The 20,477-nt window shown below is 42.5% G+C and overlaps 1 protein-coding gene across 4 annotated transcripts in view; it reads left to right on the top strand.

Moving 5' to 3' along the window:
* Nucleotides 1–3,654: 3,654 nt before the first annotated feature.
* The window catches only part of LOC123994773 (lissencephaly-1 homolog B), a 45,426-nt gene continuing 28,603 nt past the window's right edge, over nt 3,655–20,477 (top strand). Inside the window, exons 1-4 of one of the 4 annotated variants that reach the window (XM_046297760.1) lie at nt 3,655–3,940; nt 17,076–17,227; nt 20,167–20,251; nt 20,395–20,469. In XM_046297760.1, coding sequence (XP_046153716.1) covers nt 17,196–17,227; nt 20,167–20,251; nt 20,395–20,469 — 192 coding nt within the window. In that variant the 5' untranslated portion in view covers nt 3,655–3,940; nt 17,076–17,195. Of the gene's footprint in view, nt 3,941–3,992; nt 4,068–4,141; nt 4,637–17,075; nt 17,228–20,166; nt 20,252–20,394; nt 20,470–20,477 lie in introns of those variants that run through there. The other 3 variants (XM_046297761.1, XM_046297762.1, XM_046297763.1) reach the window with 3 other exon arrangements.

The following is a 20,477-nucleotide window of genomic DNA, read 5'->3' as shown; positions in this document are numbered from 1 at the left end:
GTCCCAAAAAGAGACGGAGGGTTTCGACTGATTCCGGACCTCCGCAACCTCATCGGGTACTTGAAGGTACTGAGGTTCCACATGTTGTCCCAAGCGTGTGTGTTGCAGTCTGTGTCAAGGGACCAATGGTTTGTGATGCTGAACCTGAGGGATGCGTACTTCCATGTTCCTATTCACCCAGCACATTGGCAGTACCTCCAATTCGCTTTCGAAGGGAGGGCTTATGAATTCATAGTTCTTCCCTTCGGCCTTTACTTGACACCCTACATTTTCACAAAGTGCATGGACGCTGTCCTGGCACCTCTCACGTCCCACCTCTCACGTATTAATCCTCAATTATCTGGACGATTGGCTGATTTGTGCACCGACCAGGACCGAGGTCCTGTCAGACAGAGACATGCTCCTGACCCACATCGGCAGGCTGGGCATTACTGTAAACGACAATAATAGTAATCTGATGCCCACCCAGAGGGTGACTTTCATTGGCATGGAACTGGACTTAGTCCTCATGAGAGCACACCTGCCCACGAGAAGGGTTCAGGCAATCTTATCTTTCTTCGACCACTTTCGGCAGGGATGGGTGGTATCCGGCCTAACCTGGACATATACCCTCAGTCTCATTTGGATGAGGGCTTGGCAGCCTCTACACTGAGAGGGTATTTGGCCGCTATATCTGCCTGCCGTGTGGGGTGGATGGACAGGTCAGAGGGGTGCCATCTCTTGGTCTCCAGGTTTATGAAGGGGGTTCATTGCCTACATCCAGCTAGGACCCACTCAATGGCGAGCTGGGATCTGGAAGTGGTCTTTGCAGCTTTGGCAAAGCCCCCTTTCGAACAGTTGGAGTCTGCCTCCCTGAAACACCTCTCTATGAAAGTGGTTTTCTTGGTAGCAATTACTTCCATGAACAGGGTGGGTGAGCTCCATGCTCTTTCGGTAAGTTCTGAGTGCTACCGGATGGACCCCGGGAGAGGAGGAGTATATCTCTCTGCCCCAACCTGTCATTCCTCCCAAAGGTTCTGTCAGAAAGGCATGTGAACATCCCTTTTATCCTGTCTGCTTGCGACCCCACTGCAGTAACGGGAGAGTCTGGGCCTCCCTCCGGCATGCTGTGCCCTGTGAGGGCACTGGCTGCCTATGTGGGGTGGACACGGTCAGTGAGAACAATAGACCAGCTCTTTGTCTGCTATGGTGAGAGAGTCCTGGAGGCTGGGCTATCAAAGGACTGTGCCGGGACCCCAACCTTCCACATTGACAGCCCGTGCGTCTCAATCCCACGCTGGGACTTTGCCGCTGGCTGTGATACCAATATATTGGAGTGATCCATATAGCTCACATAACCGTGGTTACATACATAACCTTCGGCCTGTGTACACAATTGCCGCGTGCTGCTTCAGTGCCCAGAGTGGCTCGCTTGTGGGCGTGCTAGGAGCATATGGCAGCAGTTCGGTTGTGCATCAACAATTAGTTTAATCCATTGTCCATTTCATTAATTTATTCACAGGTAAATAGTAATATAATTTAAACTGATATGGTGACAAACAAACTTTTCCAATCGGCCACATGGCTGGGAGAACCTATTCAAGTAAGTAAATACATTTTGAAAATGTAAAAAGAAACGATAGCCTGCACTGTATGTCACGTTCTTTCAAAATCGAACCCAGAAGCAGACCAGGACAAGGAGAGTAGGAAGAAGGTGAGTATTTATTTACAAGTGAATGTGAATGGGTAGATATATCCAGGTGGCGTAGCGGGCAGCGGTGGTAAGTTGATGGGAGTAAATAGGTGGATCCAATGGGGTAGCGGAATCCTCCGACGACCAGGCGGGAATGGGGTAAATAATCCGGGTGAGTAATGTTCATGGCTAACGATCCGGCAGGGAATGGATGTCAGGTCCGGGCTTATGAAGAGGAGAGATGATCAGGACCAGGTGTGCAGATAGCTGATGATACAGGTGCGGGTAATCAGAACTCCCAACTGGCTACATTGCCCGGCAACCAGACAGGGTGCGTTCCAGGACGCTGGAAAAAACACTCCAGGACAGAACACAGGCAAAAAACAGACTCAGGAAACGGGATTCGTGACAGTACCCCCCCTCCGACGAACGCCACCGGGCGGACTACCCGGAGCGCCAGGGTGGAGGCGGTAAAAGTCACGAAGCAGGTCATCGTCAAGGATCTGACGCCGAGGTATCCAACTCCTCTTCTCAGGACCATATCCTTCCCAATCCACTAAATACTGGAACCCTCGACCCCGCCGTCTGGAGTCCATGATGCGGCACACCGTGTAGACAGGACCACCTCTGATCATCCGAGTCGGAGGAGGACGAGGAGGAGGGGGCAACAGAGGACTGAGGAGAACCGGCTTGAGGCAGGAGACATGAAAGGTGGGATGTACTCTTAGTGTAGCAGGCAACTTGAGTCGGACCACAACCGGAATAATGATCTTCTCCACTACAAACGGACCAATGAACTTCGGTGACAGTTTCCTCGACTCAGTCCGTAGAGGAAGATCCCGTGTAGCCAACCAAACCCTATCTCCGACGGTATAAGCGGGGGCAGGAATACGGTGACGATTCGCCTGGATCTGATACCGGTCAGAAACCTTAAGGAGGGTTTACATTGAAATACAGATAGAGATGTAATAGTCCCAGAGTTAAGGATCTAAGGTCAATTTTGCATTCACCTCCTAATGATTATGATGGCTGATAGTGTTGGGATTAAAATAACATAAGGCTTAATCATGCTCTTTCTCTCGTCTGCAGGTAATGTATGTTTTGATGTGAGGGATACCAACTCCCAGTCCCGTCATTGCCACCTCACCTGCTCTAAGATAACTGACGGGCCTACTAGGTGCCCAAGGCTGGTCAGGAAACACTGCTAGACACTTATGTAATTGTATTGACCCGAGAAAATATGAAGTTTAGTAGCACTATAATTCATTCATCATATGCTATCTTCCCTGCTCCTCAGTTCTGAACTATTTCCCTTTGTCTTTTACACTCTCACACCCCTCTCCCAAACTTCTTTCTTCTTGTGTGTTTTTTTATGCACACAAGATGTGCATTGAAGTACAGCTTGAACTTGTATTTATAATATCATACTACAATTATAATATGTATAATGCATGTACTATGTATTTATAACACTTGCATAATGAACTTCTTTCATTAAAGCTTTTCAAATTCTCTACTGGAGTTGGTTCACATTCTCTACTGATTGAAATTAAGTCTCATTTGATGACATACTACATACTACACCTACGCTGCTGATGGTCCTGGCATGGTTTCGAGGCCTGTTCAGAAATCTGTGCTCATGAATGTGCAGCGGCAAAGGAAACTTTGATAATGAATCAAGTGGACTTCGTAGCTTTTATTGGTGAGGTTATCAATACAACTCGGGTTGTGGAAAGCAGAAATGCCAGGTTGAAGGTTATTGTGGAGATGGCAAAATAGATATTGGGAGTAACAGATGTTACTGTTGAAATGGTTGTTGACATGCTGAACAAACCTACGGGTGGAATGTTTCAGCGTGATATAGATACAGTTAAATGGGGTTGGGGGTTTGGAGGAGGGTGTGGAAGAAGTTTGGGAATTATTTGGTTTAGAATTTGTTCATGGTACTACAGAATTGGGCAGACCATGATTGATCGTACATTCCAGCACAGTAGGTGGTGACGTGCACTTAAACGATTGTTTGCGGACCGCCATGATATCATAGAAGAAGAATTATTATTATTATTATTATTATTATTATTATTATTCATCTGAACCGGGCGTGCGCACTGCGCTGTCACCGCCTGCGAAGCAACACCAACCCGTGCGCGTACTGAAAAACAAGATTGATCCTGCCTGGTGATAGGACATATCCCAGCAAAAACATAACATTTTATCGCCTATTTAGATCACAGAACATGGACTTTGAGACAGATCATACATAGAGGGGTGAGTTGAGTTGATTTTATTATCTTGATATACAACGAATCGGTAATGATGACGATGTGGCTGCAGTTGTTTTGCGCTTCCCGTCTGTCTCAAAATGGCGGAGAGGCAGTTACAGCAACAACACACGGTTGGGAAATTGATTATTGTAGCTAAATCATGACCTATCTCACTCTGATACATGTATCCAATGTTGTCTCGACGTGTAGTTTTAATCCATGACATTTGGAAACTTGGCTAGCATTCACATCGAGTTTGTTTACGTGGAACGTTAGCTTACTAAGGTTTTAAACTTTAGTAGCTAACATAGCAAGTCAGCATAGCAATTAGCCACGGATCAGTTGGTTCGACTTTAAATGGTCCGAACGCGGAATGCTTGATTGAAATTACAGAACTATAGAATATAGTATAGGTTTCTTATTTATGGAAGGTGACAATGTCATGTTTGGTGAGAGGACTTGGGCAAGATAAAATGCTAACGAACCGCTTCAATTTCGGTCTTCCTAGCTAACGTAACAAGCTGCATTCGTCAACTAGCTAACTGGCTGGAAGGGCGTATGTTGGTCATTGCTGCAACCTTGGATAGCCAATTCCGTCCATGCTAGATCATGTAGCCACCTACCGGTATGTTGGCTAGTAAACCACTTATTAAGTATCACCTTTGCTTTACCACCTGCGCCGATATTTAATCTAGATAAGGTAAGGAGTTGTCTACTTGTGTAAGCACTTTTGGAAAATGGCTAACTATAGTAACGTTAGACGTTAGCTAACTAGGGCGTTAACTAGGTAACGTTAACGATCTTGCGTGCCATTTGAGTTAAATTAGTAACATCACATTTATGGTGTTGATTCCTCGAGCATATATGCACATGTCGATCAAGGCTTAAATGGGCTGAATGTCCAAAATAAATCACATCGTTCATGTGATGAAACGGCTTGTTTGCCACCAGAATGGAAGTCTAACAGGGTGGAGTTTTGGCATTATGGTGTTCATCATGAATAACGTTACACAGATAGTGGTCTCTGGTTGTCTATTGGCTACTCTACACCGAACATTTGCTGGGTTTATATCTAACTTTCGGTTCAGATAGTATAACGTTAAGCTAGATATCTGGCTAACGTTAGATTCACGATTTGTGTTGACAACAGTTAGCAAGCCAGAATGGTATTTTCATGAGCCTTTATGGCAAAGACAACGTAGTTTGAGCTAGCTAGCTAACGTTAGCTGTCACTGGAGGGGACTCGTAGAAAATAAAAAAAGTAACGTTAATGGCGTATTTCTGTAAGCACTAAATCCGCCATGGTTCGCTGGCAGAGGCCCATGTGAAAATGAATGGCGTATAAGGTCTGTGGTAAACGCATGCTTAGATCTTATACACATTGTTCTGAGATGCTCTTATGCAGCTAATGTCACATTTTGTGAATTTTTAATTATGTAATCGGAACAAGCACATTACGTTTTAGTAATTTACCTGCCGCATATAAAGGCGTCATTCATAAAGGTCATGCTAACACTTTATTTTATAAGAAAAAAAAAACAATATACGATCTCCTAAGCCTGTGTTAACCTTAGACCCTATTTTTGGTGTTGATCCCAAAACCCAATTGCCCCATATGAATGGCTGAATGAACCAGAGGTAACTCGTTTCCGTTTTTTAGGACTTCAAGCTGGCTAGCTCTATTAGCCGAGTTTGTTTTGCATGGCCCACCCAGTGGGTGGAGATGACCCTTGAGGACCAATTGAATGGTCTAAAATGCACTTAACTGGGTAGTTTGAGCCCTGGATGCTGATTAGGTGACTGCTGTGGTATACCATGGGTATGACAAAAATATATTTTTACTGCTCTAATTACATTGGTAACCAGTTTATAATAGCAATAAGGTACCTCAGGGTTTGTGGTATATGGCCTATATACCACAGCTAAGGGCTGTGTCCAGGCACTCCACTATGCGTCGTGCTTAAGAACAGCACTTAGCTGTGGTATATTGGCCATATACCACACCCCCTCGTGCCTTATTGCTTAATTAACTCAGCAAAATTTCAGCACAGTGCCATACAAAACGAACTCTCTCAATGCTGTCTTGACACAGCTGTTTGTGATGTAGGCAGACATTACCTGGCAAATAATCTCCCTTTGAACCCACTAACAATTCAACGTTTTTTTTTAACCAAACATCAAGGTACACCTGATCTGAATTCTAGGTCATTATTTGCGTTTAAGCTAGTAGGCAGCTGTCATCCATGATTTGAGTGAGGGTGGAATGAACAGTGAGCAACAGGATATTAAAAAGGACATTAAAAACAACAATTAATGAGCCTGTGCTAAACTTCACTGTTTTTGTCAGTCTGCTATTATTAGTGCATGAACAGTTGGGTCTGAAATTGACACGCTTAAAAAAGATGAGCAAACATTACAATTAAAATATTGAGATATTATTTTATACTAATACAATTGCTCAGAGAACGAGATTTTGTTTTAACTAATACTTTTTAAAAATTATCTCAAAGGTACGGGTCAAAATGATTGACAACCATGTTTTAACACCTTCCAATATTTCACCTTTTTTCTAAAATGTTTTAAGAGTTGGAGAACACATCGGGAGAGAGCTAAGACCATTCCTCCATACAGAATCCTTCCATATCCTTGATATCATTCATCTGCACTTATGGACCGGCCTCTTCATGTCTGGAGACTGAGATGGCCATTTGCAAAATATTGATTTTGTGGCTAATTAACAATTTCTTTGTGGATTTTGATGTGTGCTTGAGGTTGTTGTCTTGCTGGAAGATCCACTTGTCTTGTAGCAAAGTTTCAGCCACCTGGCAGAGGCAAATGTGTGTGTGTGTGTGTGTGTGTGTGTGTCTTTGTACTGGGTAAAGTTCATGATGCCATTGACCTTAACCAGTGGAGGCAAAATATAAATACAAAACAAATAATTCAAAATTAAATTGTGTGCTAACTGTTTTGATGCCACGATTTTGAAATAGCTAATATTTTTATTTCACCATTCAACTCCATCGTCTATAGTCAACAGTAGGCAGGTTATCAGCGTGTCACCCACCACTTTACAATGTGAGATTGAGGCAATATAATTGTACTTCAAATAATGAGGAATGTCTTACCTTGCTTTAAAATAGCCTAGCCAAAATCCAACCATAGAAAGGTGGAGGCAATTCTTTATAAAGACTACCTCATGTCATTAACCAGAATTTCTCGCTTATTCTATTGGTTTTCAAAACTTTTTTTCATTGTCAAGAACCCAAATACACAATCCTAGTCATATTAGCAACCCATACTATTTGTTGCTGTTATATGGTATTTTTCAAATCTTTGATGGTATGACGGTATTTTATGTTTTTGATTAATAAAAGTTCAACATTTGCTTTATCAGCAGTGTGTGACCCTAGGGTGGCAACACATATTCTAAATTATTTCAATGGGTCTTTCTCAGTTCTGATTTGTTTTATACTTTTCAGTTTCAACTTCAACCTAAAACAATTTCCATCAATTTTTGCATTTCCTGCACTCATTTGAGATCATTTCCAGACTGCCACGATGTGGGCAAAAATACCAGGCCTTATTTTTAACCAAATGTTGCAATTGTGATTTAGATCAAAACACTTGGGTGAACTTCTGGAACCATGGAAATAGAATGTTTATTGTAATTATATAGTTAGATTATAAATAATAGTGTGCACTTTGAATACAGTGTTGTTTGACATGACAACGAATGAAAATGCCATTGACGTGTTATAGTGACAGGGTAGGAACCAATATGATGTTCAGTGTTTCCTAGGGTACCCTATAATTTTTGGCTACATTAAATCTTCATTCATATAATTTTTGGCTACATTAAATCTTCATTCATATAGCCAACATATTCATGCTTCGCCTATTCCTCTTTGATTTAGAAGATACTGTTGTACAAAAACATGCTGATTTAAGCCTCCACCAGTACTGGTATCAGGCTGTATTAGCTAGATAGCTTTGCTCTGACTCAGTACTTTATCTAGTTAGCTAGTCGGCTAACTAGCGATTAGCATTAGTGGCTAACACAATTTCGAGTAACTTGCTAAGAAAATACAAACGAGTTGTTTGCAGATGTAAGAAACACAAACTAATATTGTAATTATGGAATAGTTGTGGATTTATATTAAGATCAAAGTGGAAACAACATCGTTGCATGGGCTGCATTACCCATGCAGACTGAACGAAAGTGTCTCTTGGTCAAGCAACAACAAATGCGCTCGTTGAGTGACAGGGACTAGGGAGAGCGAGAGAGAGGACTCAAGTAGCGGAGTAAAACTATAAAAATGGACGTTACACAAGGCGTATCACATGTAACAAACCAAACATTCAAATGCCGTTATAGAAGGTAAAGTAAAAACCCAAACCCGTCCGTGCCTATACGGTATACCGCCCAGCCCTATGTCAGTGTTTTCCCACAAATTGCATTTTGGTAAATGTTTGAACATGTTTATTTAGCTGCTTCATTACGGCAGTTGCATGTTCAATAATGGGCTATAGACTTTTTACTATAAGACAATGGGTGTGCTATTGTTGCATGTTTTCATTAAGCTCTTAATGAAAAATGTCAGTTCTTTGTACAAACATGCATAGTATTTTCTGTTGGTCACGTCATTTTGTTTGGACATTTTTTAAAAACAATTTGCGACTGGTGAATGGGGTTCGGTGAGTCGGCAGCAAAATTGCCCGAAATGTGCATCCTAATATTGGGATATTATTTTTGGCGATGTAGCGACAATATCGCGTTCAAAATGTTGAGCTAGTTGGCTGTACCTGCACCAAAGCTCCAGTGTTGTTATATCGTAGCTTGTTCTCAGTCTTTTTCAATAGGGAGCCAATTTGTTTTCAGCACATATTTCCATGACTCAGCAAAATTCGTTTTCTCATTACTCATTTCCCTTCAGAAGACATGGTGGGCAATATGTTTGGACCATCGAAACTAGGGCTGCAAGATTAATGCAATCCAGATCGAATTTGAGATATTGGTATGTGCAATATCCATATCGCAAGAGGCTATGATTTTTCTCCTTTATTTGACGATCTGTTAATGCAACAACAACTAGACTCCGGTACCTCCTCCAATGAGACGATCTAGACTGTTCATTCACTTCGCTTGGAATGCACATGCAGGCCAATCACGAGCTTCCCCGCTTAGAGCGCGCAGTTAGGTGCTGGTGGGTGAGGAGAGAAAGTGCTTTACCAAAGACAGTACAGTATGAGGTTTAGAAACTCTGGCTTTACCTCCGAGTGTGTGTTGGAAACATGAGTGATGTTAGTACTGACGACAGTGTCGTATATGGTGCCAAAGAAGGGTGCCTCTTCAGTGGTATGGCAGTATTTTGGCACCAGGCAAACCAATGACAACCAAATGCAAGTTGTTAAAAGTACCTCAGATTTGTGGCGACTACAAGAGGTAACACAACAAATTGATTCAATCATTTGAAGAATGGTGGTGGGGAAAAAAGCCCAACAGCAGCAAAGCCCCTCAGCCACAACAAGCCACCTACGTAAAACAGGCATTGATTGCCGATGTGTTTTCAGGTATAATGCCCTAATTTGGTGACTTTTTCAACTCATAGTCGTGCACCTCATGTAGCCTAGCCTTTATGTTTTGATAAGGTTTGTATCGCAATTTAAGTGGCCAAATAACTTCTTTAAAATGAAGCCCATTAATCCGCTTTACAAGGGTTGTAAGAGCTTCATTAGCATACATAAGCAGCGCGTGAGTTTCATGTTTGGGGAAGATCATTTTCATCATAAAAAGGCACCTTTATAATAAAAGCATTACATGCATAATTGCATTCACTTTTGATAATGGTATTTTGTTGCTAATGGAACATTCACGCGTATAGCCTACTACCATATGCGCATTGCTGTGTTTATAATGTGAAGAAATAGCTTAATAGTTTATCAACATTTTAAGCTAAATGTTCTGATCTGCTGCGGCAGCCACATTGCGTAAAACGTTTTTTGATGCTAGTATTTGTATTCATTTGGCATCTATCGCATCCCACAACTGTCCCAGACAATGTGTGGAATATTATTTTTTAGCATAGAATAATTCAATTTAGTAGATTGACATAGGCTTGCACAATTTATGTTTGTTGTTGTTTTCTGATGAAAAGTACATGTGGACAGTCCTTCCAATATCTTCAATATGCATCTCGGAATTGGATAAGGTTGCGTCCCCGATGTGTCTGTCTTCATTTGTAGCCTTTGAGAAGGGCACAACGCAGCGCTCAGGGAGAAGGGCGCAACGCAGCGCTCCGGGCCAAGGGCACAATTTCCACTGGAAGCAAAAGGCATGGATTTCTTTTTTAGGGTGCATTACTGCCACACAGAGGGGATGCCGCCATGAAATGTGAGGCATTATCAAGTGCTTGTCAAATTGTGAATGAGAGACTTAGTGTGTACGCCCTGCGCAAAAAAACAAACAAAACAGAGCTCATGCCTTTCAAGCTACTTTTTTCAAATCATCATTAGTTGCATCATGCAGCCTTACAATGTATTAAAACTCAAAACATGTAGAACAACTAATGTTACATTAATAACTCTAAATGAAGCATATAGGACTTTCTTTGTTAACCGCTCAACACAGAATAGCCGCACTCCCTCATATCGTTTGGAGAAAAATGTTATATTTGATCCAGTTTTGTTCAATTGTATTCTTCATACTATAAAATAATGCCACAGAATTCGAAGGAAATCTAATCTTCTAAATGTGTAGCCCACAGCCATTTGGCATAGCCAGATCAGGACCTAACATAAGGGGTGGCAGGTAGCCTAGTGGTTAGTGCGTTAAACCAGTAACCGATCAAATCCCCGAGCTGACAAGGTAAAAATCTGTCGTTCTTAACTGACTTGCCTAGTTAAATAATGTGTATATATATTTTTTCTACTCAGACTATGCTATTCTGTTCTTCTGAAATAGACTACATTTTATTTGTATCATGTTTCTTTAGACCTGTCTAAAATAACTAATGGATTTGTTGTGAAGGTGTAGGCTATATTAGATGGATTTATTAGACTTTTTAATAATAATAATAATATATGCCATTTAGCAGACGCTTTTATCCAAAGCGACTTACAGTCATGTGTGCATACATTCTACATATGGGTGGTCCCGGGGATCGAACCCACTACCCTGGCGTTACAAGCGCCATGCTCTACAAAGGTCTGCAAATGTGTTTATGTTCATTAACGGTCAATTACCTTGAGCCCGACCAGTTATTTGCTTGACAATCACCATCTGATGAAATGATCGCCACATCCCTAAATGGTACACAATTTCAGCGAGTTCCTTCCTACAAATATCCTGGTATTTGGCTTGATACCAAACTGTAATTTAAAGAACATGTCACTGAGCTGGTGAAGAAGTTGAAGTTCAAGGTTTGTTTCTTTTACAGAAACCAAGCATGTCTGAATTTTCTTAACAGGAAATAAATTGTCAAGGCCACTTTTATGTCTATTTTAGATTATGGGGATATTATCTACACTACATACACAAAAGTACGAGGACACTCCTTCAAATGACTGAATTCTGCTATTTCAGCCACACCCTTTCCTGTCAGGTGTATAAAATCAAGCACACAGCCATGCAATCTCCTTAGACAAACATTGCCAGTACAATGACCTTACTGGGGAGTTCAATGACTTTCAACATGGCACCGTCAAATCAGGTTTTATTTATCTCATGCATCAAATACCACAGGTGTAGACCTTACTGTCATAGGATGCCACCTTTCCAGCAAGTCACTTTGTTAAATCTATGCACTGCTAGAGCTGCCCAGTCAAGTGCAAGTACTGTTATTGCTCTAGGAGCAAGAACGGCTCAGCCTCAAAGTGGTAGGCCACACAAGCTCACAGAACGGGACCGCTGATTGCTGAAGCTTGCAGCGCGTTAAAAATCATCTGTCCTAGGCTGCAACACTCAATACCAAGTTCATAACTGTGTCTGGGAGTAACGTCGGTACAATAACTGTTCGTCAGGAGCTTCATGAAATGGGTTTCCATGGCCGACCAGCCGCAGACAAGCCTAAGACCACCATGCGCAAAGCCAAGCGTCAGCTGGAGTGGTGTAAAGCTCACTGTCATTGGACTCTGGAGCAGTGGAAACGCATTCTCTGGCGTGATGAATCACGCTTACACATCTGGCAGTCCGATGGACCAATCTGGGTTTGGCTGATGTCAGGAGAACGCTACCAGTCCCAATGCATAGTCCCAACTGTGAAGTTTTGTGAAGGAGGAATAATGGTCTGGGGCTGTTTTTGATGGTTTTGGGTTAGACCCCTTAGCTCCAGTGAAGGGAAATCTTAACGCTATGCTTCCAACTTTGTGGCAACAGTTTGGAGAAGGTATTTTCCTGTTTATGCATGACAATGCCCCCATGCACAAAGCAAGGTCCATACAAAAATGGTTTGTCAAGATCGGTGTGAAAGAACTTGACTAGCATGCACAGAGCCCTGACCTCAACCCTATTGAACACCTCACCGACTGCAAGCCAGGCCTAATTTCCCAACATCAGTGCCCAACTTTACTAATGCTCTTGTGGCTGAATGGAAGCAAGTCCCCGCAGCAATGTTCCAACATCTAGTGGAAAGTCTTCCCAGAAGAGTGGAGGCTGTTAAAGCAGCAAAGAGGGGACCGACTCCATATTAAGGCCCATGATTTTAGAATGAGATGTGTATCTGACACAAGCTACATTCCTTGCCAAATGACAACCGTTTAATCACACATTCTAAATCCAATGGTTGATTTGAAGTAGTAAAATGTGTTCCAACGAGCTGCAGTTTTGAAATAATTTATGTCTATTTTCCGCTTAGGCTACTTTGCGAACTGCTAGTGCCATTCAAATTTGGTCAGCCTAGGCCAGTACACGAACAAATGCCCATCCTTTTGTGTGTGGCCTAAATGTTGTCCAGTAATACTAGCCCGAGCTCCTCTCTAAGAACCCGGTTGTCTATAGGGGCCTTGTATGTCTGTGACTCTCTGGATGGTTTGGAGAGTTGGTCTCCAAGCTAAGTCTACTGTGGTATTACTTACTATACGGTCTGGCTGTTGGGTATGATGTAGTTCATAGATTGAGAGATGGACAGGAGACAAGTAACTGGCCAACCTTGAGGTCTGTGGTGCATGCAACATGGAATTTTGGCGCAAAACTGAAAGTTTGACTGGACAGCATTAGTTATTCATGTGTTCACTGATACAGTTCCTTCAGAAAGTATTCACACCACCCTTGATTTTTTCCAAATTTAGTTGTTACAAAGTGGCGATCTACACAATACTCCAATGTAAAAAAAAAATGCTCTGGACACTACGCTGATAGACACAGCAAACCTTCTTGCCACAGCTCACATTGATGTGCCATCCTGGATGAGCTACACTACCTGAGCCACTTGTGTGGGTTGTAGACTCCGTCTCATGCTACCACTAGAGTGAAAGCATTGCCAGCATTCAAAAGTGACCAAAACATCAGCCAGGAAGCATAGGACCTGAGAAGTGGTCTGTGGTCACCACCTGCAGAACCACTCCTTTATTGGGGGTGTCTTGCTAATTGCCTATAATTTCCACCTGTTGTCTATTCCATTTGCACAACAGCATGTGAAATTTATTGTCAATCAGTGTTGCTTCCTAAGTGGACAGTTTGATTTCACAGAAGTGTGATTGACTTGGAGTTACATTGTGTTGTTTAAGTGTTCCCTTTTTTTTGAGCAGTGTATAATGATTACATACCCTACATTACTCATCTCATGTGTACAGTTGAAGTCGGAAGTTTACATACACAAATGTCTTGTTAAGAAACTACAGTTTTGGCAAGTCGGTTAGGACATCTACTTTGTGCAAGTAATTTTCCCAACAATTGTTTACAGACAGATTATTTCACTTATAATTCACTGCATCACAATTCCAGTGCATCAGAAGTTTACATACACTAAGTTGACTGTGCCTTTTAAACAGCATGGAATATTTCAGAAAATTATGTCTTGGTATAGAAGCTTCATTGACATCATTTGAATCTATTGGAGGTGTGCCTGTGGATGTATTTCAAGGCCTACCTTCAAACTCAGTGCCTCTTTGCTTGACATCATGGGAAAATCCAAAGAAATCAGCCAAGACCTCAAAAGAAATTGTAGACCTTCACAAGTCTGGTTCATCCTTGGGAGCAATTTCCAAACGCCTGAAGGTACCACGTTCATCTGTACAAACCATAGTATGCAAGTATAAACACCATTGGGACTAAGCAACCGTCATACCTCTCAGGAAGGATACGCGTTCTGTCTCCTAGAGATGAACGTACTTTGGTGCAAAAAGTGAAAATCAATCCCAGAACAAAGCAAAGAACCTTGTGAAGATGCTGGAGGAAACAGGCACAAAAGTATCTATATCCACAGTAAAACGAGTCCTATATTGACAACCTGAAAGGCCGCTCAGCAAGAAAGAAGCCACTGCACCAAAACCGCCATAAGAAAGCCAGACTACGGTTTGCAACTGCACATGGGGACAAAGATCATACTTTTTGTAGAAATGTCCTCTGGTCTGATGAAACAAAAATATAACTGTTTTGCCATAATTACCATCGTTATGTTTGGAGGAAAAAGGGGGAGGCTTGCAAGCCGACGAACACCAACCCAAACGTGAAGCACGGGATGGCAGCATCATGTTGTGGGGGTGCTTTGCTGCAGGAAGGACTGGTGCACTTCACACAATTGAAAGCATCATGAGGAAGACAAATGATGTGGATATATTGAAGTAACATCTCAAGACATCGGACATGTTAAAGCTTAGTTGCAAATGGGTCTTCCAAATGGACAATGACCCCAAGCATGCTTCCAAGGTTGTGACAAAATGGCTTAAGGACAACAAAGTCAAGGTATTGGAGTGGCCATCACAAAGCCCTGACCTCAAGCCTGTAGAGAGTTTGTGGGCAGAACTGAAAAAGCGTGAGCAAGCAAGGAGGCCTACAAGCCTGTCTCAGTTATACTAGTTCTTTCAGGAGGAATGGGCCAAAATTCACCCAACTTATTGTGGGAAGCTTGTGGAAGGATAACCGAAATGTTTGACCCAAGTTTAAAAAAAAATGTAAAGGCAATGCTACCAAATACGAATTGAGTGTATGTAAACTTCTGACCCACTGGGAATGTGATGAAAGATATGAAAGCAACTGAAATCAATCATTCTCTCTACTATTATTCTGACATTGCACATTCTTAAAATAACGTGGTGATCCTAACTTGACCTAAGACTGGGAATTTTAACTCCGATTAAATGTCAGGAATTGTGAAAAACTGAGTTTAAATGTATTTGGCTAAGGTGTAATGTAAACTTCCGACTTCAACTGTAAACTCAGCAAAAAAATAAACATTCTCTCACTGTCAACTGCGTTTATTTTCAGCAAACTTAACATGTGTAAATATTTGTATGAACGTAAGATTCAACAACTGAGACATAAACTGAACAAGTTCCATAGACATGTGACTAACAGAAATGGAATAATGTGTACCAGAACAAAGGGGGTGTCAAAAGTATAAAAAAGTATAACAGCCGGTATCTGGTGTGGCCACCAGCTGCATTAAGTACTGCAGTGCATCTCCTCCTCATGGACTGCACCAGATTTGCCAGTTCTTGCTGTGTGATATTACCCCACTCTTCTACCAAGGCACCTGCAAGTTCCCAGACATTTCTGGTGGGAATGGCCCCAGCTCTCACCCTCTGATCCAACAGGTCCCAGGCGTGCTCAATGGGATTGAGATCCGGGGTCTTCGCTGACCATGGCAGAACACTGGCATTCCTGTCTTGCAGGAAATCACGCACAGAATGAGCAATATGGCTGGTGGCATTGTCATGCTGGAGGGTCATGTCAGGATGAGCCTGCAATAAGGGTACCACATGAGGGAGGAGGATGTCTTCCCTGTAAAGCACAGCATTGAGATTGCCTGCAATGACAACAAGCTCAGTCCGATGATGCTGTGACACACAGCCCCAGACCATGACGGACCCTCCAATTCGATCCCGCTCCAGAGTACAGACCTCGGTGTAACGCTCATTCCTTCGACGATAAACGCGAATCCGACCATCACCCCATGTGAGACAAAACCGTGACTCGTTCAGTGAAGAGCACTTTCTGCCAGTCCTGTCTGGTCCAGCGCCGGTGGGTTTGTGCCCATAGGTGACGTTGTTGCCGGTGATGTCTGGTGAGGACCTGCCTTACAACAGGGCTACAAGCCCTCAGTCCAGCCTCTCTCACTGATGGAGGGATTGTGCGTTCCCGGTGTAACTCGGGCAGTTGTTGCCATCCTGTACCTGTCCCACAGGTGTGATGTTCGGATGTACTGATCCTGTGCAGGTTTTTGATGCACGTGGTCTACCACATCTCCCTTTAGCCTTGTATTCGGCGTCTCACAGTACTGACATTTCTTGCAATTTATTGACCTAGACACATCTGCAGTCCTCATCCCTCCTTGCAGCATAGCTAAGGCACGTTCACACAGATGAGCAGGGACCCTGGGCATCTTTCTTTTGGGTTTTCCAGAGTCGGTAGAAAGACCTCTTTAGTGTCCTAAGTTTTCAGAACTGTGACCTTAATTGCCTACCGTCTGTAAGCTGTTAGTGTCTTAATGACCGTTCCGCAGGTGCATGTTCATTAATTGTTTATGGTTCATTGAACAAGAATGGGAAACAGTGTTTAAACCCTTTACAATGAAGATCTGTGAAGTTATTTGGATTTTTACGAATTATCTTTGAAAGACCGGGTCCTGAAAAAGGGACGTTTCTTTTTTTGTTGAGTTTATATAGCTCTATTAGCCTAAACCTGTTCCACACCTGTCAGTCCAGACTGAAAGGAGCAGTGAGCCTTGCCATTAGGCAGAATGGCCGATATCAGTCATTGTTTGTGTACCGTGTTCATTTCTTATCTGTAATTGTTTTTCCGTCAACAGTACATTTGTCTTTCTCATCCACTCTCCCTCTACCTCGGTTTTGCTTTTCTCCCCCATGTTTTCTGGCTGCCCCTCTCTCTCTCTCTCTCTCTCTCTCTGTCTCTGTCTCTGTCTCTGTCTCTCTCCCTCTCTCTCTCTGTCTCTCTCTCTCTGTCTGTCTTTGTGGAATACCAGTTATAGTTTCTGAGGGTTGAAGTCTGAACGACTGACCGAGGGACCTGAGAACCTCCCTACACCATCTCACCCTGTCTCACCCGCCTCCCTCAGAGGGAGAGAGCAGCCACTACAGCCAACATGGTGCTGTCACAGAGACAACGAGACGAACTGTAAGTACACACGTGCGCACACATACACACTAGTGATATGGGTGGGAGGGGATCGATAGTTACATATCGCAATATTATTTTGGGCGATATTACATTGATACTTTGACTCAAAGTATCGATTTGTTATGCTAGGTAGCATTAGCTAGCGATAGCTGGCTGTACATTTGCCAAAACGCTGATATTTTTCATCCTATGGTTTGTTCTAAATCTTTTTAAAAAGTGCGGCAACCTCTTTTCCGCACCTATTTCCTTGACTGATCAAAACAAATTTTGTCATGCTCTTTTTTTTCTCTCTGCAGCAGGAATATAGTGAGCAATATGTTTGGAAAATCAGATTGCAATAAAATGTCAGTATCAAATCGCAATACATATCGTATACACATCATTTTGTGAGGTCCCAGGCAATTCCCAGCCCCAATTTTTTAAGGTGTGTGTTCGGATGTTTTCACACTTGGTCCCTTTCAGACAATGTTTTTACTTAGTGCGGTTTGCTTAATTTTTTTTAGTGCAGTTTGAACACGCCAAAGGATCTCAGACCCCTCAAAAGAGCCCCCGATGTGAAACGAACAGAGGTTTTTTGTTCTCTCTTTTGTGGCACCAATGTGAGGGTTTATGGCAGAGTAACCAGTGTTGCAGTACTCTAGTGGCTGGTGTGGGAATTATGACAGGCGAGCTTGGGGAGCTTTGCATTAATATTGTCCTAAAAAGGGAACCGGAGGTGGTCTCTGTTTGCTTCAGGGGCTCTTTTGAGTGGGTTTGAGTTCCTTTTTAAGCGAACTGCACTGAGTTCACAAAAATTTGCTGAAAGAGAACACGTGAGAAAACACCCTTAGATGGGCATTTGAAATTATTTCACTATTTAAATAATATCATTATTTTTGGGGGGATATCCGGATAGTTGAAAGTATTTGCTCTAGTCTCTTGACCAATCAGAATTATGCTTAAAAAAGGCCACAGCAAACAATGCACACTTATTTTTAGGGTAATATTCGGGGAGTTTTGGGGTAACAGTAACCTACGCTAAAAACAGTGAAAAGTCTGCTGTTCGCCATCATAAAACTGATTTCAGATTATTATTATTATTTATTTATTTTGTGTTTTTTTGGCTTGATCTGTGTTAGGTCTTGTGGACCCTCGGTTTGTACGTGCCTGTAGGCTAATTTGAAGTGGGGAAAATAGCATATGGTTGTCAGGGCTGACCGGAGGGCAAGATGTGTTATGATATTAAAATGTATTTTCTTGTAAAACCAGGGGAGAATGACAGCCCCCTCTCATTGAAGCCATGAAGGTTAATGTTAACCAGGGAACTGCGGGCTGTGAGATACTCTCCAAATACAGGTGTGCCAAGCTTGTAGCGTCATAACAAGAAGACTCATGGATATAATCGCTGCCAAATGTGCTTCAACAAGCACTGAGTAAAGGGTCTGAATACTTATGTAAATATGACACGCACACCACATTCTCTCTGAAAAAATTGTGCACACACACTCACATTCTCTCCCTCTCTGACACTCACACATATTACAATTATCCAAAAGCGATTTGAGGAGTGCTGATGATGTCAGAGATTTTTTGTTGCTGCTCATAGAAAATGTAGCCCTCATCAGAGAATGGAACCAGGCTGCCACTCAGACATACAACTCTGTGTGCGCGCATGCGGTTTTGGTCGTGTTGGTCGATCTGCTTCTCCTGAGTGTCGCCATGTTTCCATGACAACCATGCACACACCATCTGTGATTCAATTCTCAGTGTCGTTTTCCTAGAGGAAACATATCACTGGACTTCACACTCGAGCACACACACCCACTTCCACTGCAGCACAGCTTCTGCCAGACAGACAGGGTGTGGTCTCTTTCTGCCTTAAGGTGGAACGGAGATTTCTCTTAAGGTAGAACTGCTGATATCACTGTTGTCATTCAAGGATACATTTAGCAATACGTCATCACAGAAAACACTGACTCAATAAAACATGCTCGGTTGAAACTGGAATGGTGCACTAATGTACGTTACAGATTGTTTTTGTAGGTTACATACCTTTTTATGATACTCTGAAAACCACTCTTGGAAATTGTCCTAATATGGAAGAACTTTAAAAAGCATGACCATGGCAGCAATTAAAACACTTTTACAAGGGTTTGAGTGAGAGGTCTAACTGGTGTCTCCAGGTTGCCACACACCCCTTCAAACTGTGCACGGTTCCTAAGTCATTTCAATGCACTTTTGACTCAAGGAAAGGGGTGCTTTCTGTTTTAGCTCTCCTAGCTTTGTCGTTGAGGAACTGAAGCAAGCACACTTGCAGTTTTTGGTTTGGAATACAGCCCTGCGTCCACACCCTAACACAATTACGGTTGTTTACGCAATCCCCAAAAGTTCCTTTATAAATCCCAATCTGGGTCAGGTGTGCATAACTCGAATCCAACATGGATTGTTAAAGAATCTGATCTTAGTGTTAGGCTTTCAGAAGGCACTTCAGACAAACGGATTGTAATTCTGGTGCGCATAGAATGCAATCATGAGTGCTTTCAAGTGCGTGTTCCACAGCAGATGTTCTTCACAATAGGACAAACAGGCTCATTCTTTCAGGACAACGCAGGGTGTCACTCATGTCATCCTTATAACTGTGGATCAAACATGGCAGTAATAAATATTTGATAATGAAAATGCGTAGTGCACATTTGGACTCAAGGGTGTGTGCTTTTCTTCTGTGACATCAAAGCAGTGTTATAATACTCAATGTTTCCCTCACTCAGAGTAGCCCAATTAGCGAGGGGGGTGGAGGCATTTTGTCACGCGTGTTGCTCAACTTTATAATGGCTGTCAGTCAAAACTTATACAGCGCTGTGATGCGGAGAACCTGAGCCCTGACGTTATGTGTAGCATGTGTCTGTACAACCACTGCGTCCAAATTCTCTCTCTCTTTCTCTGTCTCTGTGTGTTAGAAACCGAGCTATAGCAGACTACCTACGCTCCAATGGCTATGAGGAAGCCTACTCCACCTTCAAGAAAGAGGCTGAATTAGATATGGCAAGAGCACACACACACTAACTAACCCCACACATTCCCGATTTGCAACACTAACCTATTATTTTATTTCCTCACAACAATTTTAAACCTAGAGATCATTCTCTCATATTTCCATTTCTGTCTCCCCTCCCTTTCTTCCACAGAATGAGGAGTTAGATAAGAAGTACGCTGGTCTTTTGGAAAAGAAATGGACCTCTGTCATCAGATTACAGAAGAAGGTGATTGT

The sequence above is a fragment of the Oncorhynchus gorbuscha genome, linkage group LG14 (genome assembly GCF_021184085.1).
Source record: "Oncorhynchus gorbuscha isolate QuinsamMale2020 ecotype Even-year linkage group LG14, OgorEven_v1.0, whole genome shotgun sequence".
NCBI lineage: Eukaryota > Metazoa > Chordata > Actinopteri > Salmoniformes > Salmonidae > Oncorhynchus > Oncorhynchus gorbuscha.
This window is presented reverse-complemented; position numbering and strand designations above follow the sequence as displayed.